This window comes from Pipra filicauda, unplaced genomic scaffold (genome assembly GCF_003945595.2).
Source record: "Pipra filicauda isolate LSUMZ 115617 unplaced genomic scaffold, ASM394559v2 scaffold478_size463431_pilon, whole genome shotgun sequence".
NCBI classification, from domain to species: domain Eukaryota; kingdom Metazoa; phylum Chordata; class Aves; order Passeriformes; family Pipridae; genus Pipra; species Pipra filicauda.
The window spans coordinates 36,856-54,297 of NW_024104618.1; the positions used below are offsets into that span (position 1 = coordinate 36,856).

At 35.8% G+C, this 17,442-nt stretch overlaps 1 protein-coding gene across 3 annotated transcripts in view; it reads left to right on the forward strand.

Annotated features, from left to right (window-relative positions):
• STXBP3 (syntaxin binding protein 3) overlaps positions 1-17,442 on the forward strand; it is a 23,941-nt gene that overhangs the window by 910 nt on the left and 5,589 nt on the right. The window contains exons 2-18 of one of the 3 annotated variants that reach the window (XM_039386272.1): positions 2,100-2,149; positions 2,875-2,956; positions 4,377-4,453; positions 5,076-5,154; positions 6,524-6,624; positions 8,578-8,732; positions 9,666-9,756; positions 10,695-10,819; positions 12,250-12,354; positions 12,857-12,914; positions 13,133-13,198; positions 13,635-13,715; positions 14,352-14,490; positions 15,017-15,123; positions 15,564-15,662; positions 16,545-16,630; positions 17,020-17,168. In XM_039386272.1, the coding sequence (XP_039242206.1) occupies positions 2,100-2,149; positions 2,875-2,956; positions 4,377-4,453; positions 5,076-5,154; positions 6,524-6,624; positions 8,578-8,732; positions 9,666-9,756; positions 10,695-10,819; positions 12,250-12,354; positions 12,857-12,914; positions 13,133-13,198; positions 13,635-13,715; positions 14,352-14,490; positions 15,017-15,123; positions 15,564-15,662; positions 16,545-16,630; positions 17,020-17,168 (1,650 nt within the window). Of the gene's footprint in view, positions 1-2,099; positions 2,150-2,874; positions 2,957-4,376; positions 4,454-5,075; positions 5,155-6,523; positions 6,625-8,577; positions 8,733-9,665; positions 9,757-10,694; positions 10,820-12,249; positions 12,355-12,856; positions 12,915-13,132; positions 13,199-13,634; positions 13,716-14,351; positions 14,491-15,016; positions 15,124-15,563; positions 15,663-16,544; positions 16,631-17,019; positions 17,169-17,442 lie in introns of those variants that run through there. The other 2 variants (XM_039386273.1, XM_039386274.1) reach the window with 2 other exon arrangements.

Sequence of the window (17,442 nt, forward strand, 5' to 3'; positions counted from 1 at the left end):
GTGACTGTCACTGAAATGGGAAGGTCCTGCTGCTGTCTTCTTTCTGTTCCTCCTCTGCTTCCACCTGAAAGCTCTGATCTGGTTGCTCCTGTCACTGGAAGAGGATATTGAGAAAGAGGAACTGAACTCTGATGTTCAGTCCTCAATTGCTGGCACCTATACCCTGCTTGTATGAATTAGATACCTTTGTTTACAACTTGACCTTTAGAAATCCTTACTTTTTCTGCTTTGCTTTTCCTGTCTTGGTCTGTTAGGTTATGTGTGCCTTTGACTGTCAAGCCACCGTTTTGTCTTGAGATATTTTGTAGAAGACTTGGACATTTCAAGGAAGGAATGTGATCAAAGCATTATAGTGTTGTAAGGGCCTGTAAGGACTTTTGAAAATGGCGTTGTCAGTGCAGACAAGACTGTGAGGAATGAAGATTAGAGTGATGGTAAAGCAATGTAAATAATAAAACATTTATATTGCAAGTTTAGTTGAGGTATGTCATGAAAAGAATGCTTTGTTAGATAATTAGTTACTCTTGTCTTTCCATTTCAACAACAATGAAAATTGATGAACTAAGTTTCATACATACTCTGGCACTCTGATTATGAGTAATTGAAGGCCATAAACTGCTGCTTCTTAATGGATCAGCAACCATGTTGGTGCTTTTTTTTTTTTAAGGCTGATTTATCTGAAAATAGTATGTCAGTGGTGTTGGTGGTTTATGTGGCAGTTTGTGTCAATGTGTATCTTATTCCTGCTCTGTGAACAGGTACAGAAGTACCTGTGGTGTGTGTACAAAGGGAGTTGTACCTGTGCTATGTCATGGTGCTGTTAAAAACCCCTTTGTGCCATTGTGATAGTCCCTTCTGTTAGGTGCAGTTTTAGTCTGAATTGAAGCAGAAGTGTGTGGGAGAGTTAATTCACCCAGTTTGTTGTCAGCTCACAATTATGGGGGTAGGGGAAGCACCTGTATTTAGGAAGCAGTAGTTCCTGTGGATAAAATCCTGACATTAACTATATACAGCTGCTCTCCGTGTCTATCTGTAAATAAAGTTTTTCCACAAAGAGTTCTGTTCTAGACTTGTATAATGGGTTCTAGCCTAATCACAGATAGCTACGTTAATTTTGGCACTTCTGCAACTTTATTTTTTGTAACGCTTGTTTACAGTCCTTTCTTCAGGAAGTGTGTTATAAACGGGTCACTGACTTTGCCAAGGTGTGGCTTCCTTGTTTGTTTGTTTATTTTTTCACATAGGGATTTAGCAGTCTGCAGTTCCTGCAGCCTTGTGTATAGTTCTTATCTAGATCAGGAAGTAAAGGTAGAAGAAAAAATGCTTTTCTAGACTAATTCAAAGAAGACAAAAGTAGAAAAGGTATTCAGGATGTGTGATTGGTATGAAATTTGTGAGAAGAAAATGAAAACTTGGGCAAAAATGGAGCACTAATCATTCCTGGGCTTGTGATGGTTTTTGGTGTGTTCAGAATGCTTGCTGGAGAGCAGTGAGATGATTTTAAGAGCTTGTAAAGCAGTCTAGGTCAGTTATTTGGATGAGGCAGCTGCAGGTTGAGGGCAAAACATTGCTGGAATGTTACACGGGCAAGTACACTGTGTTAGTACACTGACAGCTTGGAATAAAGTTTCTTTTTATCATGGGAAAAAATGGACTTCAATTTTTTAATTACAGAAATGAGGTTCAAGACAACTGAATTACGCATTTGTATGGTCTGGTTTATTTTATAAGCAACCAAAATACAGTATTGTAGAAAAAATATATTTGAGCTTTTGGACAAGATTATTGGGCATTCAGCTTATTAAAAAGAACTCTGTGTAATGCTAAGGACTAATTAATTGGCAAGAATGTTCTCCAGAAATATGGAGGTTAATAAAATTTTCACAAGGCTAAAGATTTTTTATTACACCTTGTGTACAGACCTAGAAACAGGCAGGGACAGTTTGTGGTCAAGAATTCTGTGGATATATTTATTGATGTGGGGTTTTTTTATTATTCTTTTTAGGCCTCTAAACATATGAATCTAAATGAGTGAATTATTTTTTTCTTTTTTAGTAACAATTTGATTCCTCTAACTGAGAAACTCTTTCTTCTTGCAGAGCTAAAATCAGCAGTGTTTGATGACTTCAGGAAAGAGGAAGAATGGAAGGTACAGTTTTGTTATTTTTGTAAGAATGTTGTCATCGCTTGAACAAGAAATCTGTATCACTGAGTAGAGAACAAATAAATAAACTTCATGGCTGGTATTTTCACCTAACATTGTTTTCTATCCAAGTAATAGATTTGGGGTTTGGTAACTCTGAACACTGTATAATACATGTTGAAAAATCTAAAGGCTAGTATAGGGAGAACAAATGGTTAATTGCCTCTTATTTTTTTTAGTTTTTAAAAAAAATTAGAAACTGTTTTTGTTTATTTCCACTTTTCTTTTCAAAGACTTATGCTTTATTACTTTCATAAATTATATGGCACTCTAGTACGTGTGGATTCACCTCTTTGAGCTGCTTAAGCTATAAAACAGTTTTAGAATAAGTACAGATATATTTAAGCAGGCCATTGTGTATATTAGCAGGAATTCAAAAGACTTGTGACCAAGTGAAAGTTTCAAAATATTTTTTAGTATGAGTCGGGGGGACAAGCTACTTAGTTAAGATGAAGCTTATCTTTGGATATCCTGTATGTAGGGAGCTGCCTTCTAATGCTGTTTGAGACTAATTTTCTCCTGCAGTGTTGCTATATGCAGGTAATGAAAAGATATAGAGTAATGAAATAGATTTCAGCTTCAAATTTCCACACCAAGTTAAGGCAATAACGTGGGTTTGCTATAGCTGATTAACTTACGTAAATACTTGTGTGTTTTTTCAAAATGTTTAGGTAATGCTTTTAGATGATTACACTACTAAATTACTGTCACTGTGCTGCAAAATGACTGATCTACTGGCAGAGGGTATCACAGGTAAGTGTAATTCTTATTAATGTACAGATGGCAATATCCTGGTAAGAAAAAGGGAAGGAGCGAAATGGACGATACCCTTCCAGAAAAGTATCTTTATTTGGTTGATGAAGACAAGTAGCTATGGGATATTAGACTAGTAGACTTTCTGGCTTATACAGTAGTTACCCAATTGTGATTTATTATTTTTTTAATGAAGAAATAAATGTTTCTTTGCCTAGAAGTTCAGATCCTTTTTTTAAATATTTTTTTCCCTAAAGATTGCTGTAAGGGTTGGTTTGTTTGTTTTTCAGTGTTCTGTGCTTTTAAGATTTTTTTGTTTGGTTGGTGTGGTGGGTTTGGGTTTTTGGGCTTTTTTGTATGTGATTTTTGTTTTGGGAGAGGGGAGTGGGTGTTTGTTTGCTAATGCCTGTCTTTGAGATTGAAATAAATGCACAAAATGTAAGCGATCTAGTTTTTAATTAGCTTTAGGTCTAGATTTTTAGAAATACATTTGTAAGAGGGTGTTGTTTAGACTTGGTTATTTTTTCACAAGTAGCAAGACTTTTCTTATTTCAATTATTCAGTATAAGATGATTATTCTGGAAGTATAATAGCAAAACTGTATCAGTTTCCTTTTTCGGAGTGTGTTATAAATCATAAGAGGTACTACTTATCCTTTGTGAGAAACTGACAGTGAGCATGTATCCTCTTCATTAAGAAAAACCTTTTATTTTTAGTGAGTACACTGCTGAAAAGAGCCTGTCTTTCAGCATCCAGATGTCTGACATAACTTATCTTCCTCATTCCTCCCCCACAAAATTTCTGCATTCTCAAGCTAGTGTACTGCAACACTATATATTAATGACTTTATTAAAGAGAGAAAAACAAGAATTGAGTGAAGCTGATTTGCTGAAAATATCTAATTTTTACCTGCACTTATACTGAAACAGAGTAAGTGCCCAGGAAATAGGCAAACAAAGGACAGAAGAGGCTGTAGTCCAAAATGATGCCCTGCATAATTTTGCTCTCCCTCTCCTTCAGTGTGCTGGAAAAAGAACCATCTTGCCAAGGCAGTTCTCTTGCAAGACAGTTTGTACTGGCCCCCGTAATTTGAGCATGTTTGCCTTGCCATATCTTTCTGTGTGAGGTCAAAACTCTGCTTGTGTAGAATACCCAGGAAAAATTTAGTCCTACAACTTTAGTTGTCACTAGGCTGAGAGTTGAAGAAGTCATGTGGTAACCTGATGCATTTAAAATAACAAAGAAAAAAATCAGGGCTTTCTTGGCAGATGATATGTCCCTGCCTCTAATATTGTGGACAACTTGATTGCTGTTACTTTATTAACTCTCTACTGCCTTCCTTAAAGATGCATAATGCTCTTAATTATAAAATTTATATATTATGTATATATATATATAAATAATATTTTTTACTTTATAGTGGTGGAGAATGTATATAAAAACCGTGAGCCTGTCCCACACATGAAAGCAATATATCTAATAACTCCCACAAAAAAGGTTAGTATTTTAAAGAAAGTGTTGCAAGATCTTTCAGACTGAAAAAACAATCTGATTTTAAAATGTTGATTTACTGTGTACAGCTATGCAGTACTTAACTTTTGCATTTTCTGTAATACTTCTCCGTGTGATGCTTCATTTCCCATAATGAAAAGAAAATGCTGTGCTACCAGAGTATGTTACAAACAAGTACCTTGTGGTCAATGGAGGCACTGTTTCATTGCTTAGCTATTGTAACCTCACTGAAAGAGACGTTGTATCACATAATGATGCAATAAATTGAAAAATAGAATTCAAAGTAATGGCTATAATAAGATTTCTATTACTTCCTAAAAATTCTTGGGAGAATAAATCTCAGCACTGTTATAGGTGGGAAATTTTACAAGTACCCTGATTTGGGTGCTTCCTAAAGTGGTCTTGGTGCATGACTGACCATCTGTAACTGTTTGTTATTCTTGCTGTGGAATTAAAAATCTCAAGCTTAAGTGTTTTCTTGTATGTTGAACTTCAGTATTCCCAAGTGGGACTTGGTAATAGGGTGGGAGAAACTTTATCTGGTATGTGAACAAAGGTAAAACACTGTCATGATGGTTTTTTTCCTTATTTTTTCTACCCCCGTAAGTCTGTAGATGGACTTATTGACGACTTCATCACTAAATCATGCAGCAGATACAAAGCAGCATATGTGTATTTCACTGACTGTAAGTAAGCTTTTGTGTTGTAGTTTGATAACTTTATATAGGTAAATAAGTATCTCCTCACTTCTTTCCTATAATTGAGTACCTGAAAAGTTGAGGTCCTGTTTCTTGTGAGAAGATTTGAGACTCAAGTCATTAACCATATATTTGGGTTGCCAGATTGTGGTCATCATGCTGTGTTGCAATAGTAATTTCTTTCACAATTACCAGTCTTGATTGTTCTGCTCCTCAGCTTTTAATTTAGGATATGTAGTTTTATTTTTAAGTATTCCAGTCTTCACCTGTGTTGGAGAGTGTGGAGGAACACAATTCAGGTATAACTACGTATCTCCACATAAACAAAATAAATATGCATGAGAACTTTCTGCAAGAGCAGTGTTAATAGTTGGTTATTTCAGGTAGTTCTTCAGACTTGTGAGCCAGCTTTTTCCCTTCACCTGGAAGAAGGGGCCTACTTAGCCCTTGCGTGCTCAGCAGAGGCAATGAGTGTAAATGCGCTTAATGTGACTGCATGTTCCCTGCAGTCAGTCAGTGTGACTAAAACGGTCTGTAATGAAGGGAAAACAAAAAACCCAAGCGTGCTGCTGAAGGTAGGGCCTGAGTTGTGTCTTTGTGGATGTCTGTGCATGGTGCATATCTGCTACTGTATGTTCTCAAAGCAGTTATCAAATTACTATCCAAAGCTCTTGGTTTCTTGGTTCATTTCACACTGAAGCAGCAGTTACTGTTCTGGAAAAATACTATCTTGCTCTGTGTTCCTTGGTTGCAAGTGGCAAGCTTTCAGTTTGAATACTTGCCAAAACTTTTCCTGTTGAGATGAATAACTCCTGAGTTAGAGAAATAGTTCTGTCACTTAGAAGTCTGTGTAGTATTCGTGTTGTTCACGTATTCCTTAAATTCAGTTTCTAGACTGGGATCCAGTGTAGCCTGGAAGCATAGTGGAACACATTTGAGACCTATATTAAATTCTGTATTTCTGTGTTTTGCTGTTAGATATGTACACATTATTTCTCAGTTTAACCTTTTTTGTAGCTTGGGAAGTGTTTTTTCTCTCCCATATGAGAATAAATAGCAGAAAGTTTTGCTTTGATAAAATCAGCATCTTTCACAGCTGCAAACCGTTATTGAGTGTTCTACAACTTCGCTTGCACAAAGCTAGTAAAAATTGACCAGTGGTGCTTTTTGAACAACACAAAATATTGATTATATGTTCCCTCTCACTTTAGGAAGAGCAGGCAACTTTTTTTTGTATTTTACGGTTAATTGGTTTTCAATTTAGAATTGTCTGTTCTGAATACTGTAAGCTCATAAGCGAGTTGACAGCTGGAATATGCACAAATTATTTATACTTAGTCTTTTTTTTTTCCCCTAGTTTGTCCTGACAGCCTCTTCAATAAAATTAAATCTTCATGTGCGAAATCAATAAAGAAATGCAAGGAGATCAATATTTCCTTCTTCCCTTACGAGTCTCAGGTAAGTTAATCTTAACAGCAAAAAACAGTCTGGAGGATTATTTTCAAGTGTTGCTGACCTTCTAGAAAACAATGAAATAAAATGTAGCTTTTGACTGACAAACTGTATGTGAGATGTTTTACCATTTTGGCACATTTCCAGTACTCGTTTGTGCTTTTCAGATAAAACAAATGCTCTCATACTGAAAGGTTTATTCTTTGCACGTGGTCTGTTTGCCAGACTTAATGTCAGTTAAGCAGGGAGGTTAAAGAAGGAATCTGTTCCCTAAGAGAAGGCAAGTGTTCTGGTTTGTCTTCAGTAAACAGTAGAGTTTATGTTACTGCTTATGCTGAGGTGTTACTTTGGCAGACAAGGTAGGTTGGTGCATAGGAATAGGAGTAAGTAGGACCAACTACTTGGTGAAAATCAGTAAAGAAGAAGAAATGGATTAAGAGAACTGCAGGGAAGGGGAACAAAATGAAAGCCTTACAAAAACCAGGAAATAAAAACTACCACAGCCTGACAGACTTTTCAGTGAGAGGAGAACATGGAAATCCCTGTTTTCTCAATTAAAAATTTGAGACCACCAATGGAAACCAATGAGTGGTTTCAATGTGCAGCCGCACAGTGGGTACTGTGTTGACAAATAATTTGTTGCTGATGCTCTTGATCAGACACAGAAGGCTGAAATGCACACTGATACTAATACAGTGAAGCCTCCAAACCGTGTCCAGTACTGAGAGTTGTACAACTAACCATGAATGTTTCCCACATCAAACATTATGAACAAAGGGGGTCACAACTCTTAATATACCAAGTGGCAGGTGAATATAGGAGAGGTTACTGCTGGCCACATGTCGCTGTGATGCAGTTTCCTAGTTTGAAGACAGACTCCTTTTTATTATAAAGGTTTTTTTATTTTTTAGGTTGAGAAGCCATCAGAGAATAATGAGCGTGGTGGCTTGTTTGTTTGCTTTCCAGTGAGGTTGATGCCCCCAAGTTTTTTTTCAAACTGTTTTGGGGAGCTCTGCCAAGGCTGCTCTTCAGAAATACTCTACCAAATAAGGCCTATGAAAATTTTGTGGTCGTGGTTCTCCAGAGGTCTCACTGTCAGAATAGAAATTGTGACTAGTTTTCTGATGTTGCAAATAAGCAGCACTCCAGTTGAACAACACTCTTGTTGTTTTTGGTGTAGTTTTGTATTCTAGATATTTTGGGTTGTGAGAACATTTTAAATCCTTAGCAAAGGAGCAGCGTTAACTGGTTTACCTGCTTTCTGGGGTGCTAAGGGTGAATAATCAGAGTGAGCTCTGGGCGAAGTCCAGGTGACTATGTACTTCAATGAGGCAAACATCTTTATCTGGATGGACGTTCTTCTTTGGCTCTGTAGTTACAGAGTCCATCTGAAGCTGGAGAAAATCCATCTACTGACAATGGGGTTGTTTCTGTGTTTGCATTCCATTTACAAAACTGTTGAAAAAACTTTTTTTCTCTGTAGTACTAAACTTCTTTTATCAAGGTTTAATGCATTTAAAAAATTTCAATTATTGAAGGTAAAGTCCTCATCTAATAAGCAGATACAATACATAAAATTTTATTTTAAATTTAACCTTGATACGTTCTATAATTATTCTGATATTGCATTGTGTGGCTCTGTACAAGACGCTGAAGAGGATTTAGTTCTTCCTGATATCTTTTCCTTCCTTCCATCTGAACAGGCAGTAAGCAATTTGAAAAATATAGTAATTTACATAGGAGAAAAGAGTAATAGGGAAAAAGAGTGTGAGAACAAGAAGCTGATGAGCTCAACAGGGCAGAGAAGGCAGAATGAAGTGTGGGATTAATTTTTTTTTGGTGGTATTATGTGTGACTTTCTCTTACAGCATTTAGTTTTAAATTATTAGCAAGTTTTTTACCAGATATTTTAGATATGTGCAATTTAGGCCCTTTTTTCCTTGTTTGTGCTCTACCTAGGTATTTATTCTCAATGTCCCAGATGCATTCTACCGCTGTTACAGTCCGACTCTGGAAAAGACAAAGGAGAAAGATGCTGTAATGCAAGTAATGGCTGAACAAATTGTTACCTTATGTGCCACACTAGATGAGAATCCAGGAGTACGATATAAAAGGTATATAAAGGAGTATGATATAAAGTCAGTGTTTTACAGTGTAATTGCTTTCACTTCTAGTGCTTACCACATTGTTTGGTCATAGCTTGAGGCTGCAGCATAGTTTGGTTAGTTGGTTTTTTTGGTTTATTTTTGTAATTGTGGGTTAATTGTTTTTAATCCACAACTCTGAAATATGGAATTATAGGAATTTGTGAAGTGTAGGTAAAACAGTGAGTTATTTCTCTATGTACATTTGTAGAACAGTACTTGCTAGACCCTGTTTTGTTCTAAATGGCTTGTTTCATGTTTGGTCAGTAGGATGACACTGTTATGCTGCATTCCTGTGTACCAGATGCATAATCCTGTAGGAGAACTGCTGCTGTTTGTAGATTTGCAGCTCCACTTGGTGCCAAGGAATTCATAAATTGCTGTGGCAGATGGGATCAGGATTTCTTGTAGTAGAGATATTGAGAAGAATGCCTCCTTTGAGCTTTGAAAGGGAGTACAGATTAGTATCTTCGATGTCAAAGTAGACATCTGAAATTGTGTTCAAGAACTGCATTCTGTGGTGTAATGTGAAGTGGTGCCTTATTCTCTGCAAAGGTAACAAAGAAATAACTGCTTGACTGTTTCTTTTTCTTTTCTTTCCGTTTGTCTTTCTTCTTTCTTGTTTCCTGCCTCTGAGTGAGACTTTTAGGTGCTGGGCCATATGCCAGCTCATGTCAGTCTTTTGGCTGAAGCTGTTTCTGCTGTGTGAAATACCTGAAGCATTCAAAGAGTGGAATCGTAATGTAAAAGTGCAAATATATTGGAAATACTTAGAATGGAGTTCAGAAACTGCTCGTGAAACCAGAGGATCAATCTAGGGAGTTCTTTCTGTTTTAAAGGTAGCACCTTAGTGTACTGATGAAGAAATTTAAGTTCTTTTTGCATGCTTCCTTTTTTTCCCAGTGGACCATCTGATAGAGCCAGCAAACTTGCACAGCTTGTTGAAAAAAATCTTGAAAACTACTACAGAACAGATGAGAAAAGCCAAATAAAGGTAGAAAGTGAACTTAAAATGTTTGCTACTTTTTTTTAAGTCTGGGGAAAAAGAATCATGTTCAAAATAGGCTTTGACAATAGGTTCTAAATACCCAGATTTTATTTAATTATGAAGGCAACTAATTGCCATTTAGTTGTTTTTGTGTATGATAGCAGTTTAGAGGTAGTAGCTGATACAGTAAATCTGTATCTAAGGTAAAAACTGATAAACTGATTTTACTTGAAAAATTAGCCCTGTGATGATATAGGGGATGATATAAACCTGAAGACAAGTGGATAAATTTTGTTTTAATATCACCTTCCATAAGGCTGTGTGTAGAGGGGACTTCCCTGTAGAATTAAAATGGCTCTCCTGAAGGGATTTATTGTCCACAAAGATAGAGCTGTTCATGCAAATAATAGTTTTGATCTGTCCCTACAGGTCAGGGCTGATTAGGGCAGCTGCTTTAACACAGAAGTATAGGCTAAACCATTCTGACTTGGTGGCTTTGCACTCTGCTACAGAAATAAATGTACCTGCTGCTACTGCCACTTTATTAAATCCCAAAATGAAACTTTCAGTTGAATGTTTGGAGATTTTTTTCCTGTGTTGCAGCACTGTATAGATAATGGGCACTGAAATATGAACAATGCAGTTACCTATGAAAAGTCAGTGAGTGGCCTTTTTTTTTTTCCTTTAAACTTTTTGTTCATTAGATGAACAAAATTCAGGTTGCTGAGAGCATTACCTTAAAATTAATATTTAAACCCATTGTATGTAATTTAAATGTTTGTTGCTAATAATGTTGATAAACACTTGGACCATACTTCAGGGTTTTTTCAGGTATTTTTCAAAACATATCTGCAGTGCTGTAACCTTAATGTAAATAGATTTAACATGCATTAACTTTGTATTGTATGTCTTAACTTCTTCATGTTTGTTTGATGGCTTTTTAGGCTAAAACCCACTCCCAACTAATAATAATTGATCGTGCCTTTGATCCAGTATCAACTGTACTTCATGAGCTCACCTTCCAGGCAATGGCGTATGACCTGCTACCAATTGAAAACGATACTTACAAGCAAGTACTTTAAAAAAGAAAACAAACCTAAAACCCTTTACTCTTGATTATAAAATCTCTGGAGTTGTTTAGCATACTTGCACCATGGCAGTATTAGCTCCTTGTATTACATAACTGTTGCTTCACTTATGACTCTTTCCTTTTGGATTTGTAACTTCATTTTTTTAACTTCATCACTTAGTTGAGATTAGGTAGGATCTAACTACCATTTTTGTTAAGTTTTGGGTCTAACAAATTGCATTTTTTTAAAAAACCAAGAACTTTGTCATAGTGCACACTGAGATTCTCTAGATTTTCTTTCATATTCTCAACCTTTTGGACATAACAAGACAAATTAGACCAGTAATTGCATATTGAGAAAACTCTTGATTATTTCTCAGAAATGCTCAGTTTCATAGCTCCAGTAATTTAATTTGTGTAGTTGTTAAAATGTACATGTTTCTATTCTAAGTGCACATTTAAGTAAGTCATGTTCAGTTCATAAGCAGTGTTGCAACAGTCTAACAGTGGTTTGCATAAGTTACGTACTTTGTTGTCAGATTGTTCTGACAACAAGGATTTTGGTAGGACTTTGCTTTCTGATGACCCTCTACAGCAAATGAGACCTGATGGCCTCGTTGTTTGGTCAAGCAAACAGGAATGCCTGTCTTTGGTTGGAAGCACTGAGTGAATGTTTTCATAGAAAGTGTAGAGTTCTATGAATCTCAAACTCGCCAGGTATGAAGATGTAGCAGAGTATGTTTTATAGGTAGCCATGATCTGAATTTCACAATTAATCCTGTGATTTTTTTTTTTTCCCGCATTCTGCTTTCTGGCAACTGTGTGAGTTTCTGTAAATGTGAAAATATTGTGTAATGTGATTACTGTCTTGCTTTGTAGGTTTATTGTGAGCTTTGTTTATAGTCAAGTAATAACTGCTCTGTAATGGTGTGAAGCATGTTCCTTTTTATATGTGAAGCAATTTGCCCTGCTTAGTCTGTTTTGTTGGTGAATGGGACTTCATTTTCCTTCAGTTATAAAATGTCTTATAGTACACATGGAAAGCTGCACTTTGCAGTTGCAGTGTGTTGTTTGTGCAGGTTGCATTTGGAACCAGAGGGAAGTTGACATTGAAAGCTGAAGAGAAATGGAGGTGCATGTGAATGTGTGATTAAATCTCTAGTTACTGTTGGTTTAAAAGAATGTCCAGAAGCTATTGCCCCAAAGAACCATTCTAAAATTCATCTTCTATGTTCAAAGATGTAATCTGTAAAATCCTTCTGTTAATTATATTTTTGTGAGGCAATAGCTTGGCTTGTAAATGCAAACCTTTGTATGTTACTGCTGTTACCATTCATGTTCATTAAACTGTAATAAATAATACTGTCATAAGTAATGAGAATTAGGGGGAACCCAAAAACCAAATTACTGTCTGAATTTTCTCTTGGAAGATACAAAACAGAAGGATCTGCTGGGAAGGAAAAGGAGGCAATTTTGGAGGAAGATGATGACCTCTGGGTGAAGATGCGGCACAAGCACATTGCAGATGTGATAGAGTATGTGAATGAATAACAAACCCAACTACTTGGTTTCTTTGAGAGGGAAGGTATTTAAGCTGTTTGGTAGGAATACAGGTAGTAGTGAAGATGGTTTGTAATATAGACTTCATTCAGTTAATTAATGGATGCCAGCAAGAAACTGTGCTTCCAAAATATGTTATGTATCAAGATACACTGTTATGCTAATGTTCCTTACAGTTCTTGAGGAAAATGGAAATAAAGTAATTTCCTGGGAAGTATTTTCAAATCTTTTGCATCTGAAGGGATTATTTTGTGTAAAGTACTAGCAAGCTGTTACATCAAATGACATTATGCAGATATCATAAGTTTAACTTACATTGTTTCTGTGAAAAATTGCTCTCTTCTCTGAAGGAGACCTGTATTTGAAGTTTTTACTTTCATTCAGAAGTTCATGTTGTACAGTTCCTTTAAGATTTTAACAAAAGATTTAAGAACTTCTGTGCTGTTGCATTCAATAATTTTTCTTTTTTTTTTTCAGAGAAATACCAAAACTTTTGAAAGAGATTTCATCAAAAAAAAAAGAAGCAGAAGGAAAAGTAAGTTGTTTAAATTGAAGTATTGCAGTCTTTCCTGATAATTCAGTTATTTTCAGCTGTTCAGATCCATTTAATTCATTGACCTATTACAGAGATTGAGGTTTTTCTCAACTGGAATTTTCAAGGGTCGTGGGGGAAGCAAGGCTGCAACAAGAAGGGAAATAAGCATGTCAAATATTGGGGGGGCCAGATTTTCAACTTGTATCGTTTCTTCACAGTTATCACTCTCTGCTCTGTCCCAGTTGATGAAAAGGATGCCACAGTATCGTAAAGAGATCAGTAAGGTAAGGGGTCTTTTGTAATTACAACGTCACAATAAATAATTCTGTGCACTTTAACTTTCTGTGTTATTGAAGTCGAGCTTTATTCTGTTGTTTTCCTGTTGAGTGTACTATATAGCTGTTCTCCAGTAGGTTCACCTACTGTAAAATTTGGAGAAGAAAACTTGTTTCCAGGTGTTTCATTTTACTAAGTAAAAAAATCATATTATTTGTGTGCTTTGAGGATTGAATATGGCATTAGTGTTTAATGTTTTAAAAGGTATTACCGGGGCCGGTCTCTAAGTGAAGGGTAAAACATGGAAAAATGCATGATGGTTCTGAAGGATAGTTGAAAGATTGACTTTTATAACCAGTAAAAATGATTAGTATGTTAAAAAAAGACAGTAAAGTTATGGCAGCTTGTGATTGTCTTTTTTTCTCCTTTCTTTCTGTCTTACAGCAAGTTGTTCATCTTAACATAGCAGAAGATTGCATGAGCAAGTTCAAATCTAACATAGAAAGGCTCTGTAAAACTGAACAGGTATGTTTAAAAAAGCCAAAACCCAAGCAGCAACTTATTGCAAATACAGATTTTTTTGTTTGCAGGAATAGAGGCTTGTTTTAAGTGACAAAAATCTCATGCTTTTTTTTTTTCTGTCAGTTTTTGAGGTACTAGTATTAAAACTAAATGAGATGTACAAGGCTCTTAATCTGCCAGTAATGGAGGTATTCTTAGAGTTTGGGGGTTTTTGTCTTGAAATCTGGCTGATTTTTATGAAGACCATCTTTGTTTTCTTTGTTCAAAACTCCTGTGAGGTTGCTGTAGTATGTTCTGCTGGTGGAAGCCTTTTTAAAATGTCTGGGAAAAGCACCTGTTAGGGTGAGGCATTACATTTTACTATTAATCTCAAGTAAAAAACTGTAAATTACAATTCTGGGAGTTCTAGATATCAAACACTTTTAAATGTTTGAGTGTTATGTAGAGCTATTATAATGCTGCAGCTATTGAAATAAATGTCAGACGTGTCATACTGAGTTTAAATTGATGCGGCTTGATTGTTTCCTGAAACCTATGGTTTCATAAAAATACATTTCAAACCACACAAAACAATATTGCTTTTTAATGACTACTCTCTAAAACCATTGTGTGTGTGCTCTTTATTTTTTATTAATTTAGGACCTGGCTCTTGGAACTGATGCAGAAGGTCAAAAAGTGAAAGACTCCATGAGAGTCCTCCTTCCAGTTCTGCTGAACAAAAGTCACGAGAGTTATGACAAAATCAGAGCTATTCTGCTATATATCTTTAGCACAAATGGTATGATAACTTGTCCTATTTTTTCCCTCAGTGCTATTAATTTGAATTCAAGTTTTAGGATAGATATTTTTAGTTGCTATAAGTTAATATTGGAGTTGATGGTGAGGTTTGAAAGAAATCTTGTCCATCCTCTGTAGCTGTGCTCAAATTGGTAGCAAAGATACTACTGATAAGGAGTTAAGAGATGTAATTCAAGTGCAGATTTATACGGTGTTTTAGCATCATTCCTGTTCTTGGATGTGTGCAATAGTTTGTTTTCTTGTTTTCACAAATTAAGTCAGTGGGGAAGAATTTGTAGTAGAAGAGGAGGAAATTGTTAGAATGCTGGTCTGAGGAATCTGCAGCAATATCGAGTTTTGGTCTCAAAAATGGACCATTAAACAAAATTTTATCTAAACTATAATAGTATGTTAAACAACGAAACAAACAAAAAAATCCTGGACTAAATAACAGCCCAGACAGTGTGAGACAAAATTGGTCTTACAGTCTCTTGGTAATTAAGTTGTCTGTTTTCCATATATTGAAGGAACTACCCAGGAGAACTTGGAGAAGCTGATCCAGAATGTGCATATAGAAAGTGATAGTGATATGATAAGAAATTGGAAATACCTTGATGTTCCTGTTATCTCTTCAGTAAGAATGTGTTTATTTATTTTCTAAGTTCCTACTACCCAAGCACTTGTCTACAGCTCTTTCAGCAACTCCTAGTAGTATTATCCAAGTCTGTTTTTGGAAACAGGCAATTACTAGGAATTCTTAAATGCTAAATCCTTTGAAAATTATTCATGTTAATTGTTTAAAGTAAGGTACCCATAATGTTCCCTCTACAATCATCAGATGGTGACTTGACCTAGCTGGTTTTGGAAAGTGCCAATTTACTCAGTTCCTTGTCTCTGAAGTTAGTATTTCTAGTGTACACCGAATTCTGTAGGTATTAATTGTTGTTCTTTGTCATTATTATTATTTCTTTAAATTTTCCTACTGATGCCCCCTCCTTCCACTACTGACTGTGAATAATTTTCAAAAGTCCAAATACATTATATAATGCAACCATGTTTTGAAAATCTTTTCAGTTTGCTGTTCAGCAGCATAAATACCCAAGAAGAGACCGTTCTTCAGAAGAAACCTTTCAACTTTCTAGGTGGACACCTGTTATCAAAGATGTTATGGAGGTAAATTTGACCAACTAATTAATTCATGGGTGAAGTGCAGAAATTTACTTGAGTGAGCAGTTACAGCCAGTCCATACTATTATGAGTTACTATTGTCAAATACATCTGGTGAAAAAGTGATCTTTTTTTAGTCTGTCAGTAATACAGAACATTAGACTGCTTTGTGTTAGTAATGCTCTTTATTAGAGGTCTTTTTAAAGGTGAAGCAAATGAAAGTGAAAGCAAGAAGTCTCTTAGAACAGCTTGTCCTGTGATTGGCAGTGTTTAGTGTAACTTAAAGATTTGCTTTGGTTTTTTTTTTTTTTTTCCTCCAGTGGGTTTTTAAACTGCAATTCAAATCTAAACTGTAATGTGGTAGAGACTGGAAGATGTTTCTTGCCGGAAATGTAGTTCCTTTATTCTTCAACCTCTTCCTAAGCATCAGTTAGTGACTGATGTCAGACAGGGTCCAGTTCACTGGACCGTTAATCTGACCCATTGCTGTAATTCATAGATTTTGGTGGCTTTCACATGCTCATTTGTATTTTTAGTGGACCCTGGCTTCTCTCACACACTGCTGTAGAGAAATTAAATACTTTGGGTTGTTACAGATGAAAAGCTACTTGTAAAATCTGAACAGTTAAATCAGTATTGTGTTTATAAAAAAAACACGTTCTCCCAATTCCTTGTGATACACAAAAGACTTAGAATACATTTTAGCATTATGTGGTCTAGCACTTTGTTACATAGGACTGTTGTTCATGAGATGCGACTTGCAATTGGTTATTCTAAGCTGAATATGTTGTCATTAAATTCCAGGTAGACATCTTTACTGAAAGCTGAAACTTGGTGGGTTTTAGGTCTGCAAGGCTGTTTAAAGTGTGTCTTTGTTTTGCCCTTCAGGATGCTATAGAAAACAAACTGGATTCAAAAGACTGGCCTTATTCTTCCCGGTGTCCTCCCACCTGGAATGGTTCAGGAGCAGTAAGGTAAATAATTTTATTTCCTGAAAAATAGTTTACCCCTTTCTCAATATTTTTGTCATATACATTCTAAAGAGTTATGGAAGTGTGCTTACTAAATGGTAAAATAATGTATATAAGGTAATGCTAAATTCTCAAGCCTATATTTTTATTTAATCTAAAACGTACTGAACTTGGTTGTTATTTTAATAATTTTTCTTAGTCATATAGACCTTTACTTGGAGTACCTCCCTTTTGATAACTGATAAACGATCAATTTATGTAAACACTTTCGCTGAAATTACAATCAAACCATGAACTGCATGACAGGAATTAACTGCTTGTTAAGTATATAATTTTAACCAAAAATGAAACCGTAAAGCTGGATAAATGTCATCTTCTGAAATCTTTTGCAGTGCACGCCAGAAACCTAAGGGTAGTTCCAGAGAGGAGCGGAAGAGCAGTGCAAGGCTGATTATATTTGTAATTGGGGGAGTCACATATTCTGAGATGCGCTGTGCTTATGAGGTTTCTGAAGCCTACAAGTCCTGTGAAGTTGTTATTGGTAAGCTTGCCTTGGGAGAAGGGTGGTGTGTGCACTGTACTACATGTGCTTCTGGAAAATGTAAGGATCATCATTGGGATCGTTTTTCATACATGCCCTGTGTTGGTTCAGTACATTAATATTATAGCCAGTGTATTGCTTAAAACCATACACTTAGAAGCATCTTTTCATTTTGGTCAGGCTGCTTGGTGTTGAGAGGGTTTTTTTTTTTTTTGCAACAGGGTATTAAGGACAAAAAAGGTAGTTATGCTCTACAGAAGAACCATTGTGAATT